Below are 22,185 nucleotides of genomic sequence, written 5' to 3'. Positions count from 1 at the left end.
AGTGCTTCCCCATGTGGCCCTGCATGGTGTGGACTGCCTTCTCTCAGGAATTTTAAGTGATAAACTCTTCTTTTGAAGTTGTCTCTGTCTTTCATCTTATTATACCTGATTAAAACAAATCCTAGGGATTTCCCTGGCAGTCCAGTGGTTAAGAATCTGTCTTCCAATGCAGGGGACTTGGGTTTGATCCCTGGTCAACACATTAAGATCTTACATGCCTAGGGACAACAAAGAACATAGCAACTACTGGGCTGATGTGCTCTAGAGCCTGTGCCCCAAAACTAGAAATCCCCCACGCACCGCGACTAGAGAAAAGCTGGCATGCCACAACAGAGAGCTCATAAGAGGCAATGAAGACCCAGCACAGCCAAAGAAGAAAAAAACCCACCCAAATCCCAGGTACAAGTCAAAGACAGGGAGAGTCAAGGGAGGTTTTTGTTTCTTTGTGTGTTTTTAAAGATGGGAGACACTAGCACGTGTTTATATGCCCCAAAGCCAGTCTAGGAGGGGGTGTGATAACACAAGGGAGAGAGTGAGGATAACTGTAATCGCAAGGGTGTATATATATGCGAGAAGCCAGCATACAAATTTGATTGTTTGTAGCCAGGCTTCAACAGTACACGAACTGAGAAATTCCAGATGTACAAGCTGGATTTAGAAAAGGCAGAGGAACCAGAGATCAAATCGCCAACATTCATTGGATCATAGAAAAAGAAAGAGAATTCCAGAAAAACATCTACTTCTGCTTCATTGACTACACTAAAGCTTTTGACTGTGTGGGTCACAAAAAACTGGAAAATTCTTAAAGAGGTGGGCATACCAGACCACCTTACTTGCCTCCTGCAAAACCTGTATGCAGGTCAAGAAGCAACAGTTAGAACCAGACATGGAACAACAGACTGGCTCAAAATTAGGGAAAGGAATACATCAAGGCTGCATATTGTCACCCTGCTTATTTAACTTACATGTAGAGTACATCATGTGAAATGCCCAGCTGGATGAAGCACAGCTGGAATCAAGATTGCCAATCTGAAGAGGAAAAGGGGATGGGAGAAATATCAATAACTTCAGGTATGCAGATGGCACTACCCTTACAGCAGAAAGCAAAGAGGAACTAAAGAGCTTCTTGATGAAGGTGAAAGAAGAGAATGAAAAAGCTAGCTAAAAACTCAACATTCAGAAAACTAAGATCATGGCATCCGGTCCCATCACTTCATGGCAAATAGATGGGGAAACAATAGAAACAGCAACAGACTTTATTTTTGGGGCTCCAAAATCACTGCAGATTGTGACTGCAGCCATGAAATTAAAAGACGCTTGTTCCTTGGAAGAAAAACTATGACAAACCTAGGCAGCATATTAAAAAGCAGAGACATTACTTTGCTGACAAATGTCCATATAGTCAAAGTTATGGTTTTTCCAGTAATCATGTATGGATGTGAGAGTTGGACTATAAAGAAGTCTGCGTGCTAAAGAATTGATGCTTTTGAACTGTGGTGTTGGAGAAGACTCTTGAGAGCCCCTTGGACTGCAAGGAGATCAAACCAGTCAATCCTAAGGGAAATCAATCCTGAATATTCATTAGAAGGACTGATGTTGAAGCTGAAGCTCCAATACTTTAGCCACCCGATGCGAAGAATCTACTCATTGGAAAAGACCCTGATGCTGGGAAAGACTGAAGGCAGGAGAAGGGGACGACAGAGGATGAGATGGCTGGATGGCATCACTGACTCAATGGACATGAGTCTGAGCAAGCCCTGGGAGATGGTGAAGGACAGGGAAACCTGGCGTGCTGAAGTAAATGGTGTCGACTGAGAGACTGGACAACAGCAACATGCCATTATTTTAACATTTACTGCTGCTTTAAATGTTTAAAAGCATTTATGATTTTAAATCCTATAATGCTGTCATCCAAGCATCCATTATTAAAAGATGCTGCCAAGGACACATAATGTACCTGAAAACCAGTAACTTCATTATGGAAGCCAAATGTGATTTACACCATGAGAAAGGTCAAACATCTGCCACAACTCACTATAATGTTGATCCAAAGGAGAATGTCCTCATTTTCATTTGCTTTCCAAATTCACCATGTGCCCCTGTGGGACGCCTTTCAAATGGTTAGGGTTGGGGTGCAAAACTAAGATACATATCTCTGAAGCCAAATATAAGAATGTTAATGGGCGATGAGATTCGGTGTTCTGTAAAGGTGAACCCAAATGTTAGTCTTTCTTACATAGTGTACAGTAGTTGATCACATAGGATATTATGTCAAAATGTTTTCCTTCCATAGATGCAGTTATTATCATCATAAAAATGAACTCTGGTTAGAGCTTGTTATCCTCTGTGATGTAGTCCTAAAAATACAAGGAAAGAGGAAAGAGAATAAAGTTGGCTGCTTTGCTTCTCAAAGGGGATTCTAGGAAAGTTTATTCCCAGGTCAGTTTCCTGCTTATAAAACATCTTACTTAAGATACAGTATAAAGGCACCTTTGAATGGACACAAAATGATTTCACAGAATGTTTTTTGTGGTTTATTATGAAAAGTAAACAAATGTCTAACCTTCCAGCATGTTCCTGGCCTAGAGGTGATCAAGCAGCTGACAGCAAACCATTAATGAGTTCATAAAGTATGACAGACCAGTGAATTCACAGCATCACCAAAAAGGATGAATTATTTTCTGCGATGGACATACCCTAAGGTGGCCCCCACTGAGTGTAATCTTCTCTCCTTGAGTTTGGGCAGATTCTGTGACTTTGCAGGGCAGCAATGGTGATGATATAGTCTTGCCTGTGGTTATGTTACATTATGTATGACTCCAATTTAGTAGACTGGGGAATGTAACCTGTCATCCTTGAAGCCAGCTGCTATGTTGTGAGAGGGCCATAACTCAGAACTCTAGGGAGTCTCTTAGAGTTGAGAGCAGACCCCATCTGACAGCTGGCAAGAAAATAAGAACCTCCATCCTATAACTACAAGGAACAGTTCTGCCAACAACCCTATAAGACTGGAAGAGGACCCAGAGCTTCAGATAGGAACACAGACCAGCCAACACCTTGGCTGATGCCTTGTGAGACCCTGGGCAGACGACCCAGCTCATATGTGCCCAGATTCCTGCCCATGGAAACTGAGATCACAAAGGTATGTTGTTTTAAGCCATTAGGTTTGTGGTAATTTGTTACATAGCAACAGATAACTGACCAGATAGTAAGGTGGTGAAAGGGGACTGTGGGCAGAAAAACAAAGTCTGTGTTGGTACTTCTAGCAAGTACACGACATGTTCTGCCCAACCAAGCATCTGCATTAAAACAAAACAAAATGTTAATATTTATGAAGAATTAAAATTCCAATGAATGAGAAATAATAAATTCTTTAAATAAAGAAACTTGAGGATAAACTAAATTAAAAAACAAATCTGTGAATATCCTTTTAAAACCAATCTTTAACAAAACTATTATCACATAGAATCATGCCAGAAAATGAAAGCATTCAGCTTTACCACCCTCCAACCCCACTTATTCAATATTTACAGGACAAACATTGAGGCACTACGATATAGTGGTCACTGTATAAGGAGAAAGGACTGTGGGAATGAATAGAACATAAATCACATCCTGGCTTCTACCAACAGTGTACTACAGCTTCTAATTTTAGCTGTTATTTACTTTTCCAAATTATGGAATGATCTGCCTTCCTGAGCAAAGTATTGCTTCATTTTATTTATTTTGGGGGTAGTTGTTTACTAGTTTTTTATTAAAGTATAGTTGACTTACAATGCTACATTAGTTTTGGGTGTGTGTGTGTTAAATCACTTCAGTGGTATGCAGCTCTTTGCGACCTTATGAACTGTAGCCCGCAGGCTCCTCTGTCCATGGGATTCTCCAGGCAAGAATACTGGAGTGGGTTGCCATTCCCTTCTCCAGGGGACCTTCCTGACCCAGGGATCAAATCCAGGTCTCCTGAGGCTCCTGCTTTGCAGGTGGGTTCTGTACCACTGAGCCACTAGGAAGCCCAGACTGGGGCATACACCACAGTAATTCAATATTTTTATAGCTTATACTCAAAACAAAGTTACTATAAAATATTGTCTACATTCCCTGTGCTGTGCATTACGTTCCTATAACTTACTTCTTTTATAGCCACTAGTTTGCACCTTTTAACCCTCTTCATCTATTTGGCCTCTCCCCCAGCCCTATTCCCTCTGGTAACCACTAGTTTGTTCTCTGTGAGTCTGTTTCTGTTCTATTTGTTCACTTGCTTTATTTTTTAGATTCCACATATAAGTGAAAACACACTATGTGTCTTTTTCTCTCTGACTTATTTCCTGAACAAGGTATCATTTTAAATTATTGAGAAATTTGATTTAGAGATACATCCAGAGATCTTATCCCTTAGAATAGGATACTCTTGAAAAAACTTCCCTGAGAGTAACAATGATCAAATACCTCAACAAAAGATGGAATCAAATCCCCTTAATTATTTTCATTTCTGAAGAACTGTTTTAGCTGACAAATATTATGTACCTCCTGGAGACAGACCGAGGTGAAGAACAACAATTAGAAGACATGGTCCCTACCCTGAGGAAATAAAAATCTTGATGGAAAACCTAGAAACTCACAGAGAGTACCGAGCTCCAGAAAGGAATGCAGCCCAGGAAGCAGATGCCCCTGGCATTTTAAAATAAACTTCTTAGTAAACTAGGAAGAATCAAACTATAGTAGGTGTCATCAATCATTTGTACAGTCAATCAAAAAAACAAACTTACACACAATGAAACAGAAACAGCTAAGTAAATGGGAGTTGAGAATATGTCCTGATACCCAAGTTCAACCATGGAAATCATTACAGCAATTTTAGCAAAATGAAGCCTTGAATCAGGACCTAGCCTTGGCACCAGGAAACAAGGGAAATTATTCAATACGACACAAGAAAAAACTCTGTAGGACTTGAATGAAAGAGCAACCTTTATGTAGAATAAGTTTAAGACTGCATAAAGCTCATTTCAATGTTCTTATTTCCTAATTTGCCCATGGACTGGTCACGATTGACACTACTGCAAAATTTCTTACTCAAAACCACGGAGAGATGAGAATCTCTCTGAGCACAAGGTGAAATGGCTACTCACTATCTACTCCAATAAACTCAGACCCATCAGCAAGACATTTGAGGCTCTTCACCAGCATCTCTCTGACCTGCTCCCTCTGCTGGTCTTGAAAGTGAAAAGTGAAAGTGAAAGTCACTCAGTTGTGTCCTACTCTTTGCAACCCCATGGACTATACATACAGTCCATGGAATTCTCCAGGCCAGAATACTGGAGTGGGTAGCCATTCCCTTCTTCAGGGGTCTTGGGGAAGTCCTACCTTTCTGTCAAGTTCAAGACTCCAATGGATTGGCCTCTCCCAGCCTGGATTCATTACTCCCCCCTCTATTCTATTGACAGTGCTTACCAGATCTGGCCTGGGCATGAAGAAGGCCTCAACTTACACATTGTAGAAAGTCCAGGCCAGCACCACACTTGGCACAATAACTGAGCAATTTGACTGAAGGAAAGGTAGAGGCTAGAGATGTCAAACTAATACAGGAGAAATGAAAAGTGGCAGAACTCTGACATCTCTAGACTGAAGTAGGGCAAGTGGAGAATCAAAAGCTAGGGTGAGAACTGTTAGCTTCCACGGTCAAAGAAGAGAGGAGAAGCCAAAGGCACACAGGGCTCAGCTGGGAGCCCCTCCTTCCTGGCCTCTGTTACAGCTCCTGGTGGAGCTCCTCAGGAGCTCTGAGCTCCTGGTGGGCACTCATCCACTCTAGGAATGAAGAGGACATATTAAGGGGTTTAATAATGCTGCACGACGAGAGAGACAATCAAAAAGGATGATGGCCGGAACACACCACATTTGGAGAATTCCCTAGAGGTCCGGTGGTTAGGACATTGGCGCTTTCACTGCTGGGGCCTGGGTTCAATCCCTGGTTGGGGAACTAAGATCTTGCAAACCTCATGACATGGCCAAAGTAGGGGGGGGGGAGGTGGGGAAACACTAGATTTGGGCAGGAGAAAGTGATAAATAAAGAAGAAAGTTGCTTTAATAAGAACTAAGAGCAAGAGCGCTTAAACCACTGGAAGGCTCAATCTGCAAGAGAAATGAGTGTCTCAAGACATTTCTGAAGAATGGATAGTAGAGAAGAGCCAATGACTACTCAATTTTCTTCTGATCCAGGACCAACACCTTGGAAAGCCTGGAGTACCTCAAGAAGTACTTATACAAGGAACAGAATAAACTTCATGCTCATTCCTTGCTCGGTGCTTGGTAAGGAATTTATGCTCAACTGGACAGCAGAGACGACAGGCAGTCACCCAACTGAGTCCCCGCCTCAAAGGCCGTGCCCTCCACTCAGGTCTGACAGAACCATATGTTGCATGCCTTCCTTGCACACACAATTGCCCCAGCCTGGAATACTGTTGCTTCCTTGGCCTAGGCAAAGCCTCTCATCCAGGTCACAGCCATCTCCTCCAGGGATGCTTCTGACACCCAGCCTGACTTCAGCTGGACTCTGGTGTCCCAGGGTGCACATTCCATGGGCTCTCATCTTGCTGACAGGTAGTCTCTCTTGCCATGGCTGATTGATTCCTTATCACCCTCTCTCTGGTTGCCCCTGCACTGCACTCTAGAGTGTCTACCTCTCCTGAACTGTGAGCTTTTGGGACTCACTGCTGTATCCCCAGAACCTGGCACAAAAGGAAAGGTTACTGAGCAGTTGAGATTAAATTCTTAAGAATGAACTTTAAAAAACAGCTTCTGATGCTCCAGTCCAACTTTCTAATCTTCCACAGTACTGGATCAGCTCCAAGCTCCTCTGAGTGATGTCATGCTCTAGGGAGGCAGTGGGGCACTGGGAGAAGCAGGGAGGCCAGCAGGTCAGCACCAGAGTTCAAGAGAATAAGGCCAAATCTCCAGCCACCCACACCCTAGTCATCTGACCTCAGGCAAGTTCTTACTCAGGTCCAGTTCCTCTTCTAGAAGCTCAGTGAAACCACCCACTTCCTAGGGTTTTTGGGAGATTTAATGAGAGCCAGAAATTATGGCTGTCATCATCATCATCAACCACTGTATTCTGAAAGTGCTGTGCTGTGCTTAGTCACTCAGTCGTGTCCGACTCTTGGTGACCCCATGGACTGTAGCCCACCAGGCTCCTCTGTCCATGGGATTCTCCAGGCAAGAACACTGGGAGTGGGTTGCCATGCCCTCCTCCAGGGGATCGTCCCAACCCAGGGACAGAACCCAGGTATCCTGCATTGCAGGTGGATTCTTTACTGTCTGAGTCACCAGGAAGGCCCAAGGTGCTCATAACTGTCACTTAAATGACTGAAACCTGCTCATTTATGAAATTTTTCTGAAACATTCACATATTGCTTTACTTACTGATAAAACCACTTCAAAAGGGATTTTGCTGTGATCCTAGATAGCTTCAGGAAATCATTTTAAATCCAGCAAAGTCCAACTCTTGGAAAAAGTACACCAAGGACAGCAAGACTTTCCTTTGGCACTAGACCAAGTCAAGCTAACTGTGTTAAGCTAGGAGCAGAGCTAAAACCTGCAAGCAGGCTAAGGACACAGACTGCCAGGCACCAAGTTGACTTGTATTTTCAGAACCTCCTTAAGGGTGATGAAAAAGAAAATTTTAGCACTGAAATTTTACTTCCCGGGTTTGGACTAATAGATTCTCTCATGCTAATGCTACCTGGCTTTAGGAAATTACAAACCATAAATTCCTCTTCTGACTCCTTGGATTCTTTGATGGGTGTGCTGAAAGGCTGAATGCTCTCTGATATGCATTAACGTGCTTACTTCTAGTGGTCTGTGTTCCCATATTTAGTATCCCAGAGGTACTGAGACAAGGGGCAATTGACAGTACATGCCTCACCATTTGAGTAAGTTCTATAAATAGTCAAATTTATGTCATTATCACCTTTTAATATTCAGAACTTAATCCATATTATAAGTAAAATCTGCAGAAATACTGGAGGAATTAAGAAAGTCATGCAAATTCTGGCCAGTAGAAAATATCTTACAACTCAAATAAGTAAAAATCAGATTAAAAATCTTTTCTTCCTAAGGAAAGTTATGAAGGTCCTAACTGAAGTATCCATTATATTGCCTAAAAGCCAACCTCTAAATATAACCTTTTTAGTTTCAGGTACACCACCCCATATGCCATATAGCTAGCTCCTAACACATGTATAATAGTGATGGGTTTTTTTATCATATAATCTCATCTGTTGCATTGTAATTGCCTTTTAAAATTTTTATTTATTTAATGGATTTATTATTTGGCTGCATCAGGTCTTAATCTCAGCATGCAGGGTCTTTTGGTTGTGGCATGTGGGATCTAGTTCCCCAGCCAGGGATCAAACCCGGGCCCCTTGCATTGGGAGCACAGAATCTTAGCCACTGGGCCACTAGGAGTCCCTCTTCATCATATTTTTATTTGTTATATATAAAGCTTTTTTGCCCTAAAAACCTCAGTACCATTCCCCATTGGTCATTTGCTATTAGACTCAAATTCTACAAACTAACACAAATTTGAGCTATGGTTTTATAGACTATGCACAGGAAATATTAGACACAATGCCTGGAACCTCTAAAACCTGATTTCCTTGGACTGGAAATTAAACAGACCCTGAAACAACAGGGCCCCAAGCCCCCAGATCAAAAGTATCATCTAGAGGGGAAAACAATCAACTATTTTCTGATTTTTATTTGGTTCATTTCTAATTTTCTTTCTACATTAAGTAGGCAAAACAATGCTAATATGTGACCCTTGTGGTTAATTTTAAATTCCTTATGCCCACACACAATTTGGGCTCAAAAATAATTTCCATTTTTCAGATTAACCATCTACTCAAGGAGATCAAACCAGTCAATCCTGAAGAAAATCAACCCTGAATATTCATTGGAAGGACTGTTGCTGAAGCTGAAGCTCCAATACTTTAGTCACCTGATGTGAGGACCCAGCTCATTGGAAAAGACCCTTAGGCTGGGAAAGATGAAGGCAGGAGAAGGGGACGACAGAGGATGAGATGGTAGGATGGCATCACTGACTCAATGGACATGAATTTGAGCAAACTCTGGGAGATGGTGAAGGATGGGGAAGCCTGGGATGCTGCAGCCCATGGGGTTGAAAACAGTCAGACACAACTTAGCGACTGAACAACAACAAAGCAAAATGATCCATGAAAACTGAAGTAAGTGACACATTCTCATCTCTACTCTTTATTTTTTCATCCCTACTCTTGAGAGTCCAACCTCTCCAAGGGTGGTCAGGGATCAGCACCCTTGGGAGATGGTTAGAAATGTGGACTCTTTGGCCCCACTGTGACCTGGTACATCAGAATCTGCAATGCAATAGGATTTCTGCAGAGATCTGCTGCAAGTCCAGCTGAGAGAAGCATTGCTCTGAAGCACAGCTGTCTAGAAATTTCTGCAGTGATGGAAATGTTTTTTACCTTCATTAATATAGCAGCTATTAGCCACATGTGGCTACTGAGCACTTGAGATATAGCTAGTGTGACTGAGGAACTGAATGTTTAATTCTATTTACTTTTAATGCATTTTATTATTTTTAATTATTATTATTTTTTTGCTGCTCCACGTGACATGTGGGACCTTAGTTCGTCAACCAGGGACTGAATCTACGCCCCCTGAAATAGAAGTGCAGAGTCTTAACCACTGGGATGCTGAGAAAGTCCCCAATTTTAATGCATTTTAATTTAATTTATGGCAAGGGGCTACCACATTGGACAGTGTAGCAAGTACCTGCATTTCCTTGCAAGCAAATGGTCAAGAAGTGACCATAACAGCCAAATCTGCCAATCTGGCAGCACAATCCATCTATCCTTCCAACATGCAAAATGACTTGAAGGCCAGTCCTCTTTAGCTGCTTCTCCCATAACATCAGGCCTGAAGCCTGGGTCCCCAGGGCGACACTGCTGACCATTCTGCTTCCTTTTTTTTTTTTTTTAAGGTAAGAAGTGGATTTATTTAGATTCAGAGAGAAGTGCACTCCATAGACAGAGTGTGGGCCATCACAGAGGGTGAGTGTGGCCCCGAAATTTGGCGTGGCTAGTTTTTATAGACTGGGTAATTTATTCCAACTATTTCTGCTCAGGTCCTTGATGTCTCATCGCAGAAAGGATTCAGTGAGAGACAAAGTGATAGGTAAGATGTAGATTTATTTAGATTCAGAGAGAAGCATACTCCACAGACAGAATGTGGGCCATCGCAGAGGGCGAGTGTGGCCCCTTTTTAAATTAAATTTCCAAAACTCATCCCTCAGCTTTCCCAGGTCCAGAGTTTTCACCCTGACTTCTTAGGAATCTCACTACTAGAGAAAAAGTAAGTCCACCAGCCTTTGATGAGTGGCAGCTTTCAGACCCCAGGGCACCTGAAGCCTGAGGATTCTCAAAGGTGTGGTATACAAGTACCCTGTTTGGGGCCATGGTAGTGGGGTGGGGGACCCAGAGATTGCACCAGATTTTCAAAGGGGCCCATGATTCAAACACTGGTTAAGAACTCTGGGAGGAAGGAAGAACTTTGGAGCCTGACAGTCCTGACAGAGGAGCCTTCAACCCTAGTCTGGCAATCTCATAAACCCTTCATAAAAGGTTTCAAAGGTATTCATAAAGGTATTCAAAAGTATTCATAAAGGTATTCAAAAGAAACAAATGAAAAAAATCTATGTAAACTTCAAAATGTGAAATGTACTATTATAAAAAATAAGGCTCTACGTGATAGAGCGATATACTCAGAAAATTTTTGGCAAATGAGAGAAAATTTTCTGCCTTCCTGGTTACATATAAGAAATGAATGAGAACATGGTCAGTGAAAGGTCCAAATCAGAAACTGTAAAACTGTCCCTTCTCCAGGAAAAGCTCAGGGTGTCAGTCACCCAAGAAAGTCAGAAGATCATTCAAGGAAACTGGTTATCCCTCACACAGGAAGTCTACAGCTGATGAGGGCTGAATTTCAACTAAGACGGTACATTCCAAGGTCCCCAATGTCCATCTACTATCTGTGTAGCCGGAAGGAAGAATAATACACAGTTCACTATTCCAAGACTCCATTAAGCTGAAGCTATAATGACAGAATGAATTGCACACAAGCACATGGAGCTGCCTTCCTAATAACGTAGAAAGGTGTAAGAAAAATCCAGGTTTAAGGAGGACAGGTGTGCTTTCCTTCTTTAAACACATTTAATGGTGACAAAGTGGGCTTCCCTGGTGGTTCAGTGGTAAAGAACCTGCTTGCCAGTGCAGGAGAAGTGGGTTCGATCTGGGGGTCGGGAAGATCCCCTGGAGAAGGAAATGTCAACCCATTCTAATGTTTTTGCTTGGAAAATCCCACAGACAGAGGAGTCTGGCAGGATACAGTCCATGGGGTTGCAAAGAGTCAGGTATGACTTAGCAACTGAACACACACGCATGGACAAAGCAGGTTGCAAGGGCCTCAAATCTGAGATGAAAAATTCTTTCTTGCCAGCCAGTTGAGCTAAATGGACTTCAGGGGCTATGAAGGGTTGGCAGGGCACAGAGAGAGCACAGGGTCAAAAGGCTCAGAAAGGGCTCACCCAGTTGGCCAATCAGGAAAGATGCAGTTTGTTCCCCTGCCCAGGTTGATAATCTACCTGGCTGCTGGGTTTACTACGAGGAATGAAAAGTTAAAGTGTTAGTCGCTCAGTCATGTTCGACTCTTTGCAACCCCATGAACTTCAACCCACCAGGCTCTTCTGTCCACAGAATTCTCTAGACAAGAATACTGGAGTCAGTAGCCATTCCTTTCAAGGAACAGACCCACCCAAGCTGTGTTTTCTCCGAAGTGGAGTAAGTGGCCCGCCCACCAGAGGACGAAAGACTGGTGTCTGGACTTGGGTGACTTTGAGGGCCCTGAATTCATCTAGAGGCTATGCAAGAAGCAGGGCAGATGTGAAGCTCCCCAAAGTCTCAAAATAGAAACCCCTGGACTCTTTCTGCCTCAGAAAGAAAATAGGACTCAGCCACCTAACAGCTCTGTGGTGGGAAAGCAAGTCCCATACCCTCCCCTTTTCCGTTTCCTAGCCTTCCAAGAGGAGAAGGCAATGGCACCCCACTCCAGTACTCTTGCCTGGAAAATTCCATGGACGGAGGAGCCTGGTGGGCTACAGTCCATGGGGTCGCTGAGAGTCGGACACGACTGAGCGACTTCACTTTCACTTTTCCCTTTCATGCACTGGAGAAGGAAGTGGCAACCCACTCCGGTATTCTTGCCTGGAGAATCCCAGGGACGGGGGAGCCTGGTGGGCTGCCATCTATGGGGTCGCACAGAGTCGGACACGACTGAAGCGACTTAGCAGCAGCAGCAGCCTTCCAAGAAAAAGGACTCTCTTTGAGAACAGCAAGTAGTGACTGACTGCATTCCATTCTAAAGCCTACCTAAGGGGGTTGAGACTCTCGAGACTAACAAGAGAAAAGCAGCAGCCTCGGGGCTGTGCTGGGGTGCCTCATGCCTGAGGAAGGCCATGTCTGAGCAGAGTTCAAGCTGATTAAGCAGCTCCAGGCCTAGAACAGAAGGAACACAGGTAACTTCACAAACACTGAAAACACTGCTTCTGTGGTTCCTGGGTGTGAAGAGCCCATTTTCCCTTTCCCCTAGCTCCAACCAATCCTTCCAGAATCTAAGTGCCACAAAGCTTGACTGAATACTAGGTGCCAGGTATTGTGCACAGCCCTGGGAATACAAAGGAAAGTACAACAGTGCCCTTGCTCTCAGACTGACTTAGCAGACAGGGCATCACAGAAGGGCACCCTCTCCCGGTCCAGCTGTTTGTGCCAGGAATTACCTCTATTCAGCACACTGCTATTATGATGACTGTTTATAAGTTAGTCTCCCCCACACCTTACTTCTGAATGAGCTTATTATAAGGGAACCTCTTAGCCATCCTGGTTTCTGTAGCACCTAGCACACTGCTCCAGTGGGGGTGGGGATGGAAGTATGCATATGTGACGCTCTTAACTTTCCAGATAGAGGCCTTGAAACTGTGGCAAGAATTGACATGTTATAAGAAGCGGAGGAAAGAAAGTTTGAAGAATGCCTGCCACATCCACCTTTTACTTGCCTCCTCTGTTTTCTGGGACTGCTGTTCACCTGGCTTTGCAACCTGTCCTCCCTGGAAGGTTCTAGACACTGTACAATTCACACCTCCAGACCCTGGTCCCATCCACAGGGACCACCCTTTACCCCAAACAGGTCCCATTCAACAAGACCTCATCTTCCAAAAGGCTATCATTCAGTGCTTTGCTATTTTCTAACAATTCAAGCAGACCCCAGACACAATGGGCTGCCTTGTGAAGCACATTCTACCATCCTGGCTGGCCAACAAGTGGTAGGTGGAGGTGAGACATAAAAACCACTGTGATTTTCCCACTACAACTGAAATAAAACCCAGACTCCTTCCCGAGGCTTGTCATCCCCATGTGATCCTGGTTCCAGACTCTCTCCACTCTACTGGGGACTTTCAGTCCCTAGCTCTGCTTTCTTCCTGCGCTTTCTCACCTTGGGGCTTCTGAAGGTGCTGTGCCCTCTCCATCTGGCTTCCCACAGCTTTCCATCCCTTTACTTACAGTTTTTCTCACAACTTATTTTTATTATTTTCTTTCTCTCAAACCATTAGCTTGAGAACAGTGACTATGTCAGCACCCAGCTCTGTGCCCCACACACAGTATCTAACAAATATTCACCAAATTAATCCAAAAAAAGGAGGGGATCCTCTGTCTCCACTTAGCTTCCCCGCTAACCTTTTTACTGGATCATTCCCAAATCAAATGACACCATCTCTTCATTCCCCAGTCTTATTTCCCACAACTCATTCTCCATTACCGGCCTCCCAAATTTCCCATCTTCATAAACACCACCGATTCATTCAGTTGTCCATTATTCACAAATCCTGTGTGTACCCACCCCTCAGCCCTTACACCCCTCATCTCCAAAACGCCTCCCCCTTATATCCCATAAACCTTGAAACCACCTTTCACCATAAACCTCTCCATCCACAAACTCTCCTTAAACCCATCCCTCTCACCTCAGGACGAGCTCCTAAAATCCGTCACTCAACTGCTTAGCTCCATGAGCCCCCCTTCAATCTGTTCCATTTTAACCCCTCACGTCCCTTCGGCCTCAAAACCCCGCTTCAGTCCTCCTCAAGCTTCCCCCTCCCATGCGCCCTGCCCTCCCTCTCTCCGCCCAGAGACTCATCGTGTCTCTCACCTTGCGCCTTCCTCACCCCTCACGACCCCAGCTGCCCTGGTCCCGGCCCCTCGGCCCGCCCCCTTCAGTGAAGCGACTTTGGATGGCCCCCCGCCGAATCCGCGCCAGCACCTGGCTTGGGCCTCGTCCAGGCTCTCGTCGGTGATGGCCATGATCTGCTGCAGGACGTCGCCTGTGTTGGAGCCCGGTGGGGGCCCGGGCGGCGAGCGGCGCGGGGCAGGCGGTGGCGGCGCGGGGCGCGGCGGGCGCTGCGGAGCGTCCATGAGCTGCGGGTGCTTAACCAGGAGTCGGCAAGCCTGGAAAGCTCGCGCGGACGTCGTAGCCAACTGCTGCAGTCTGTGCGCCCCGCGCGCTCACCCCGGAGCCCCGCCTCTCACCACCGCCTACGGCCAACCGCCGCCAGTCAGGCGGCTGGGCCCCGCCCATTGACACGCCCTACTATCTCCGCCAGCCAACCACTGCCGCCCAAGCAGCCCGCCCCGCCCACACGCCCGCCCCCTACCCGCCCCTCTCAACGGCCTAGGACTCTTTTGGAAGTTGCTGAGGCAACGGCGCTTTCTATTTTAACCCCCTCCCTCTTCCCTGCTGGCTTAGACTGTAAAGAATCCGCCTGCAATGAGGGAGACCTGGGTTCGATCCCTGGGCTCGATCCCTGGGCTGGGAAAATCCCTTGGACTAGGGCATGGCAACCCACTCCAGTATTCTTGCCTGGAGAATCCCCATGGACAGAGGAGCCTGGCGGGGTACAGTCCATGGGATCGGACTGAGTAACTAAGCACACATTCTTCCAGCCGGAGAGGGCGACGCCGGTTTTGCTCTGCTTCAGAGACTCCCACCTCCCACATCTCTGCCTTCCGCATTTCCTCAGAGAGACCGCTCCTGCTCAGACACTTTACTTCTCCTCAGAGCCAGAGCCCTCCCCCCTCCCCTTTTCATGGGCTCCCATGTCTCAGATACGCTAAGAGTCGGACATGACTGAGCGACCTCACTTTCACTTTTCCCTTTCAGGCACTGGAGAAGGAAATGGCAACCCACTCCAGTATTCTTGCCTGGAGAATCCCAGGGACGGCGTAGCCTGGTGGGCTGTCGTCTATGGGGTCGCACAGAGTCGGACACGACTGAAGCGACTTAGCAGCAGCAGCAGCAGCATGTCTCAGAGCATCCCTCAGGAACCTACACATCTCAGATCCTAACTTCTCAGACACTCCACTTTTCCTTCAAGCCGCCCTTTCTTTTCAGACCTTCCCTTGCCTTTCAGAACCCCATCAACAACCGCCGCCCCCCCCCCGGCCCCCAATCTCCAGAAACCCTGAGCCCCAGACCCCTGCTCAGTGAGCTAGTGCGTCCCTCAGCCTAGGTCCCATCAAGTAGGTTACTGGGGCTTCCAGCCTCCTGGCTCCCCCTGCTGCACCTATAGTGTTCCATGGGTGGCACAGGAATATGTGGTGATGGTGGGTGGGAAGTTAAAACTGAGTGATTTTCTCAGTTGCAGAAACCAATTCACCTTTCAAGATTCAGCTTAAGAGTGACCTTGCTTGTTCATTCATTCTTTCGCTCTACAGCATTCTGCTAGCACGGGAAGGATGCTTTCTGAGGACCTACCCTGTGATGCATCCCCAAATCAGAGTGAATCTTCACAGGCCTTTGTTTCTAGCCGTTCAGACTCCCACCATCAGAGGATTCTTGTGTGAGAGAAAAGGATTTATTATTGGACATAAATCACTTCTCCAAAGTCATGGGACCTCCTAGAGTCTGTTTGCTTTGGGGACAGATTTCTGACAGGCTCAGAAAGGAATCTCAACTTCCTGGGAACATTTCAGAATCTTCTCACTACTGTTGGAGAGGAAACACCATCTAATGCGAAAACCCGACATGGCCCCAGTTAACAGGAAGTACTAGAACACGTGGAGACCATGGAGATGTCAGTGACTAGTGTGGTCAGTGACCACACGAAAGACCTGAAAAATGGTGGGTAACTTTGGCGTCCTTCAGAGAATAGTGGTGGGGGGAAGGGGTTGAAAGCTATGAGTACCTTCTGAGACAAAAAAACGTGAAGTCACCTGGTAGAGGAGAGAACCTACAGGGGAGGGAAAAACTAATGGCACAAGATCCCAAAGGAGATCAGAATTGTGTGGGTTAGAACCTGGAAGATGCTGATGCAACAGCAGCCAGCTCAGAGCACATGAAATAGAGCTACCTTTGGAGACCACTGAGGGGATTCCCACCCCATAGGAATTGATTGAGTGCCTCTGCATCCGAAACAAATACTCCTGTCCAACAGGCATGGAGCTCCATGGGGACAAGGACTGTGTACTCATCTGTGTGGTAGAAGGTGCTGGCCAAGGTCATCACTTCTGGCAATTCAGGGCCCAGGCTCAAGGAACCACACTGCCCACCTTGGACCCTGGGTTACCTAGCACCCCAGTTTATTCTTGCCTCCTCACAGAGCTGTTGTAGGGCCAGGAGTTTCCCAAAGGGAAACCCAGCCCCATTCAATGTAGAAAGATCTACATGTTTTTGGTTCTTTGGCAATGTATGCTTTGGTAGTTCAAGAATTTGGTCTCTGATGGGAGGCCTGGGTTCAAATTCTGACTAGGTATGGAAGCAGAGAATCCAGATCCTGGTTCACTTTGTGCCTAGCAGATTGTCTCTCTGAGCATCTGAGAGGGGGCTCATCATGGGTCGGGCTCATCATGGGTCTGGCACATCTGAGACCATAGAGTGAAGTGGGGAAAGCCAGGCTGAGCTTGTGACCAATTCTTGACTTTACGGAAAACTGAAGTCTTTTCTTCAGGGGCCTCTCTAGCCCCTTCTGTGTCCTTCTGAAGCTATGTAACCATGGGCCAAATCTCAATCTTTTTGGGCCACTGTCTTCACATGAAAAATATGTATAATACCTTTGCCACAAGAAGCAGATGGTGATTAAATAATGTACCTAAAGTACCTTGATACTGGGAAACAGAGGGCAGGAGGAGAAGGGCAGACAGAGTGTGAGATGGTTGGATGGCATCACCATTCAATGCACATGAGTTTGAGCAAGCTCTGGGAGTTGGTGATGGACAGGGAAGTCTTGATGTGTTGCAGTCCATGGGGTCGCAAAGAGTAAAGTACATATCTGTGTGCCAGGCACAGCAGAGGAGCTTGAGAAATGGCAACTCTAAAATCCTGCATGCTAGTCCATGGACCCCACTATCCCCAGCCCATCTATTATAGGTAGGTGAAAGAGTGGGCAATGATATAGACACACTTGACTATTAACAACGTGGACTCAGACAAAAGGGCAAGCAGGAGGGTGAAGGCTTACACAGGCCAGGAACCACTCTGGGCTCCAGAGGATGGAGGCAGAGAGGCATGTGGCAAGAAGAAGGCAGGGGAACAGGTGGAGGAGAGAGAAGACAAAAGGAAACAAGAGAGATGGAACAACAGCCATACAGAGACCAAGGGGGAAGGAGAACAGGGCCGAGGAGATGCCAGGTTGAAGGATCCCAGCTTTGTCTGAGCCAAGGTGGACAATTCTGGGACACAGGGACAGACAGACGAAGATAACAACAGAAGAGGCTTTGGAGAGCTCAGAGTAGAAAAGTTTACTCCTTAAATCACGCCCTCCTTGTAGACCGCCTCAGTTCTCATGGGGACAGGCAAGACGCCTGGAGGCTGCAAGGGGTCATAAACCTTTCCCAGATCACACTCGGCACTCCTCAGTCTGTGCCCCTAAACAATCAGCCTCAGACAGATGGGGCACCCATAGTCCGTCCTTGTTACCCTGTTTCCCTGGGCTACGTGGCCCGAGAGTCCTCATCTCTCTCATCTTTATCATCCACACCACCACAGACAAGAAAGCAGTCCACAGGGGTTACAGGCATGTACAGAAAAAAATAGGAAAGTGTCTGTTTTTTAAAAAGCTCCCCAACCTGAGATGACTTCAGAGCCCGATTCTTGCACCCCATTCAACTCTCTCCCAGTTGCATAGATGACCCTAGCCCGCAGGCTCAGAGACAGGCACAGCTGTGTGCCTGGGTAGGGCTGGCAGTAGTTCATGCCATGTTAGACTGACGGTCTGCCTTTAAGTCTGGCCTGCAGATGGGGTAGAACCAGGTGCATCCACAGTGGCCCGGGGCAGTGATGTGGCATTTGCTGTACTCTGCTGAAGTCCAAGGTTAGCTAAAGGGTGGAGTCCATCAGGTAATGGCCATTCTCAGGAAGCATGATGCGAGTGCTAGTGCCTGTGTGGGTGGAGGTTGTGTAGCGAACAGACTCGTGGGTAGATGGGCGGAGGCACCGACAGCAGAGGAGACGGCGGAAGGTGCGGCGCATCTCAGCATCACGGCATGAGTACACCACAGCGTTGACCAGCGAGTTGGCCTCGGCTAAGAGTAGGAAATACTTCTCCACTGCCAGGACGTTGCAGGACTTGCAGCCCAGGCCATCCAGGAGCAGCACCACCTGGCCCGGTGTCCAGCAGACCACAAATGCCCCTGTGGGGTAGAGCCTGATGTGAGCAGGGCCAGCTGTAGCAATCGCTCAAAGCTGGAGGGAATCTCTAGATCTTGGGTGACAGCCGAGTGGTTTGCAAGGAAGTGCTGCCTGTCTTGCTGCCTTTGCACCGTGATGGGCAGAACGGCTAAGAAGGGGAACCTTTCTCGGATTTGTCTGCCTTTCCTAACTGGTACACGGTGGACAGGTGGAGTAGGAAATGGCAACCAGCTCCAGTATTCTTGCCTGGAAACTCCCATGGACAGTGGAGCCTGGTGGGCTACAGTCCATGGGGTCAAAAAGCATCGGGCGTGACTGAGCACGCGCACACACAGTGGACAGGACCCTGGACATTGAAGATTCTTTGGTGGAAAGGAGGTCACTGTGGGACTGGTCAGCTGGTTGGTGGGGGAAAAGGAATGATTGGGAAGAGTTGCTCTGTTTCTTGGGGGTGGTGTGTGTCCTCAACCCAGACCATTCTACATTTAACAGCTGAACTGAACTCATTACTCCTGGCTAAGAACCCTTAAATTCCCATGGAACTCAGAACAAGCTACAACTCCTGTCTGTACCCTTTAAGGCTGTGCTGACCTCTCATCACGGAACAGCTACATGGGCCTTCTTCTCTCTTTGGAGGCACTGGGCTGGTCCTGTTGGAGCTCTTGCTTTCCGTTCCCTCTGCTTGGAACTCTTCCCTGGCCTCATCTCAGGTATCACTTCCTTGGAGAACATTCCCCACTCAAATCATCCCCTCCCATCACGCTCGATCAGATTGGCAGTAGGGAAGCAGGGTACCACTCACCTAGGATGATGACAACGGTCTTGACCAGGTTCAGCGTCGTTTCACGGTAGCGGGGGTGGCAGCTGACATGCTCGGCCATGCGCTGCACTCGCCGCCTCACATAGAAGAAGATGCGGGTGTAGACAGCCACCATGAGCAGGAAGACAAGCAGACTGGACAGTGCCCAGACGGCAAGGTAGGAGCGGCTGAGCAGGGGGGCCATGCGAGAGCAGCGGTCCAGGGCGCAGAGGCAGTGCCAGGAGTGGGCGGGCAGCAGCCCAAGCCCCAGCGCGGCCACCCACACGCCCACAATCAGCATGACGACCCGGCCCCGGGGCAGGCGGCTGTGCAGCTGCACAGCCATCACACTGCGGTGCCGCTCCATGGCGATGGCCAGAAGTGTAGCCACGGAGGCCGTCAGGCTCGTGTCCAACAGGCCCTGCCGCACGAACCAGCCCTGAAGCGACAGCCGGGCTGTGCGCGGGCCCGTGTGGAACATGAGGAAGAGGTAGGCCACGCCGGCAAAGAGGTCAGCTGCGGCCAGGTTGCCGAGCAGGTAGTAAATGGGTTGGTGGAAGCGGCGATTGGAGGCGATGGCTGCGATGACCAGCAGGTTGGTCAGAAGCACCAGCACGCTGACAGTCAGGCCCAGCACCACCACAACCAGATCTTTGGGCCGCCAGTGGGAGCTGAGCTCCTTGCCACTGTTGTTGTAGAAGAAGCCAATGGTCTCATTGTAGTAGCACTGGCCCATGGTGACCATCTGGGGGCAGAGAGGGAGAAGTCAGTACAGGCAGTCCTTGGTGGAAGGACACAGAGGGGAGCAGTAGGCAGAGGGAGGGTTAAGACAGGAAGGGCAAGTGTCTCAAACTCAGACGAAAGTGAAAGTGAAAGTCGCTCAGCTGTGTCCAACTCTTTGAGACCCCATGGACTGTATAGTCCACGGAACTCTCCAGGCCAGAATACTGGAGTGGGTAGCCTTTCCCTTCTGCAGGGGATCTTCCCAACCCAGGGACGGAAGCCAGGTCTCCCGAATTGCAGGCGGATTCTTTACCAGCTGAGCCACCAGGGAAGATGCCTCATAGCAAAGTGGCACTGGTGGGACAGGGCTGACCTGGAAAAGCAAGCTCCATGGGTTGGGGGGTGGGCAGCTGTTGCTTAATTACTAATAAGCCTCTCGTAAAGATATCCTCTGAGTCAGATGACTGGGTGGTTTTGTTTTTAACCGAAAAAAGCAAAACAAAACTCATTTGCCCACCCGGGGCCAATCTGTAACCAACTTGTGTTGGGTGGTGGTGGTGGTGGGGGCGTCGATTAGGGCAGGACAAAGGAGTGTGAGCCGTGAAAGTAGACAAGGGAGGGTCAGTTTGGTGTTGGGGTCAGCGCAGGGAGCAGAGACCAGCGGGCGTGTTCGCAGGGTGGGGCCACTGCTAGGACCTGGCAGGAGGTCGGTGCTGGGGTGTGGTGACCTGGGCGATCAGATTGGACAGTGAGGCAGCTCCATGAGTTGGGCGGCGGGCTTTGCTTTGCGCGCGAGTGCTCCCGAAGCAGGCGGTGCGTCGGGCCGCTCCGGGTGGGAGTGAAGACGCTGGCGGCCTCTGGGACAAAAGGGGCTGTCAGGAAGGCGGCGGCAGGCCTGGCCTCGTGGGGGTGGGGGGGCCCAGGCTGGGGGAGGAGAAGGAGGTAGGAGAGGAGGGTGAAGCGCCCGGGCCCCGCGGGCACGTGCCGCGCCCTCCCCGGAGCCCGCGCGCACCCACCCCCCGTAGATGCCGGCCTCACCTGAGCCGCCCGTCACGCCGCAGACTGGGCGGCCTCGCGCTCGAGACCCATGGCCGGGCGACCAGGGCGGGAGCAGAAGAGCGTCTGGCAGCGCCGGGCAGGAGCGGCCCGGGGAGGGCGGGAGGCGGGGTCCCGCCGCCACGCCCCCGTCGCGGCGTCCCGCCCCCACCACCTGGGCGAGCACCGCCCGGTCCCCGCCACCTGGAGGAGCTTCGCTTCCGCAGCCGCGCGAGGACAGGGTCGTCCGGAACCGCAGCTCCCCCGTTTCCTCTCCGCCTCGCGGCCCCTAGGCCGCCCCTCTCCACTTCCGGCGCGGGACCCCCGCCTCCTGTCCCCGCACACCTCTCGCTCCTGCAATTGTAGGCCTTCGTGGGGCCGGCCGAGAGTTCCCGCCGTGACCTGGCGCTGCCCGGACCCGCGTCCGGGTGGTTGCATGGTCCGCGCCCCCGCCCCAGCCCTCCCCCGCCCGCTCCCTCGCGTCCAATCCGTCGCCGAGTTCCAAGCCACGCCCTGATCCGACCCGGCTCCCCTCGCCCGGACCCCAGCCCCTCCTTGGCTTCGCCGGCCCAGAGCTACCGCGCGCCTGGCCCCAGCTGACTGTTGGGTCGCACTCAGGTTTCTCGGAATGCCTCCCTCCTCAGCGCTGTTCCCTGCCCGGCCCACGCCTGTGGCAGCCCTGGACTCCCACGTCCCAGAGCACACAGCCCTATTGTCTCGGTTATCTGCACTTCGTTTTAATTGTTTGATTTCGCAGGACCGCATCGCACGCGGAGCTCTGGGAGGGCCGGCCCGTGTGACTCAGCCAGGTGTCCAGGCCCAGCCTCTACCCCGTGTACGTGCTCGGGGGGTGTTCTGAGGAA

At 48.7% G+C, this 22,185-nt stretch overlaps 2 protein-coding genes and 1 long non-coding RNA gene across 15 annotated transcripts in view; 1 reads left to right on the top strand and 2 right to left on the bottom strand.

Moving 5' to 3' along the window:
* The window catches only part of PBX4 (PBX homeobox 4), a 52,775-nt gene extending 37,206 nt beyond the window's left edge, over positions 1-15,569 (bottom strand). For 6 of the 8 annotated variants that reach the window (XM_081496084.1, XM_081496086.1, XM_081496088.1 and 3 more), the window contains exon 1: positions 14,404-15,569. In XM_081496084.1, coding sequence (XP_081352210.1) covers positions 14,404-14,555 — 152 coding nt within the window. In that variant the 5' untranslated portion in view covers positions 14,556-15,569. The remainder of the gene's footprint in view (positions 1-14,403) is intronic. The other 2 variants (XM_081496090.1, XM_081496087.1) reach the window with 2 other exon arrangements.
* Positions 14,825-17,232, top strand: LOC145508771 (uncharacterized). The gene is made up of 2 exons (XR_014055599.1): positions 14,825-14,922; positions 15,855-17,232. It is a non-coding gene; the product is annotated as an uncharacterized LOC145508771 (long non-coding RNA).
* A 629-nt stretch (positions 17,233-17,861) lies between these two features.
* Positions 17,862-21,783, bottom strand: LPAR2 (lysophosphatidic acid receptor 2). Of its 6 annotated transcripts, none has more exons than XM_081496077.1 (4): positions 21,668-21,783; positions 20,984-21,211; positions 19,568-20,309; positions 17,862-18,767 (listed from the first exon to the last, which is right to left on the bottom strand). In XM_081496077.1, exons 1-4 carry the CDS (start codon positions 21,758-21,760, stop codon positions 18,454-18,456), a joined length of 1,377 nt encoding a protein of 458 aa, XP_081352203.1. In that variant the 5' UTR covers positions 21,761-21,783; the 3' UTR covers positions 17,862-18,453. The 6 variants fall into 6 exon arrangements, with proteins under 6 accessions (XP_081352203.1, XP_081352205.1, XP_081352207.1 ...); XM_081496079.1 differs by lacking the exon at positions 21,668-21,783 and adding an exon at positions 21,326-21,420; XM_081496081.1 differs by lacking the exon at positions 21,668-21,783 and adding an exon at positions 21,326-21,420 and having other exon boundaries at positions 21,016-21,211.
* Between the last annotated feature and the right edge of the window lie 402 nt (positions 21,784-22,185).

The sequence above is a fragment of the Giraffa tippelskirchi genome, chromosome 6 (genome assembly GCF_054371585.1).
Source record: "Giraffa tippelskirchi isolate mGirTip1 chromosome 6, T2T-mGirTip1v1.2.pri, whole genome shotgun sequence".
NCBI lineage: Eukaryota > Metazoa > Chordata > Mammalia > Artiodactyla > Giraffidae > Giraffa > Giraffa tippelskirchi.
Note: the sequence above shows the minus strand (reverse complement) of the source record. Positions and strands in the feature narration are given on the sequence as shown.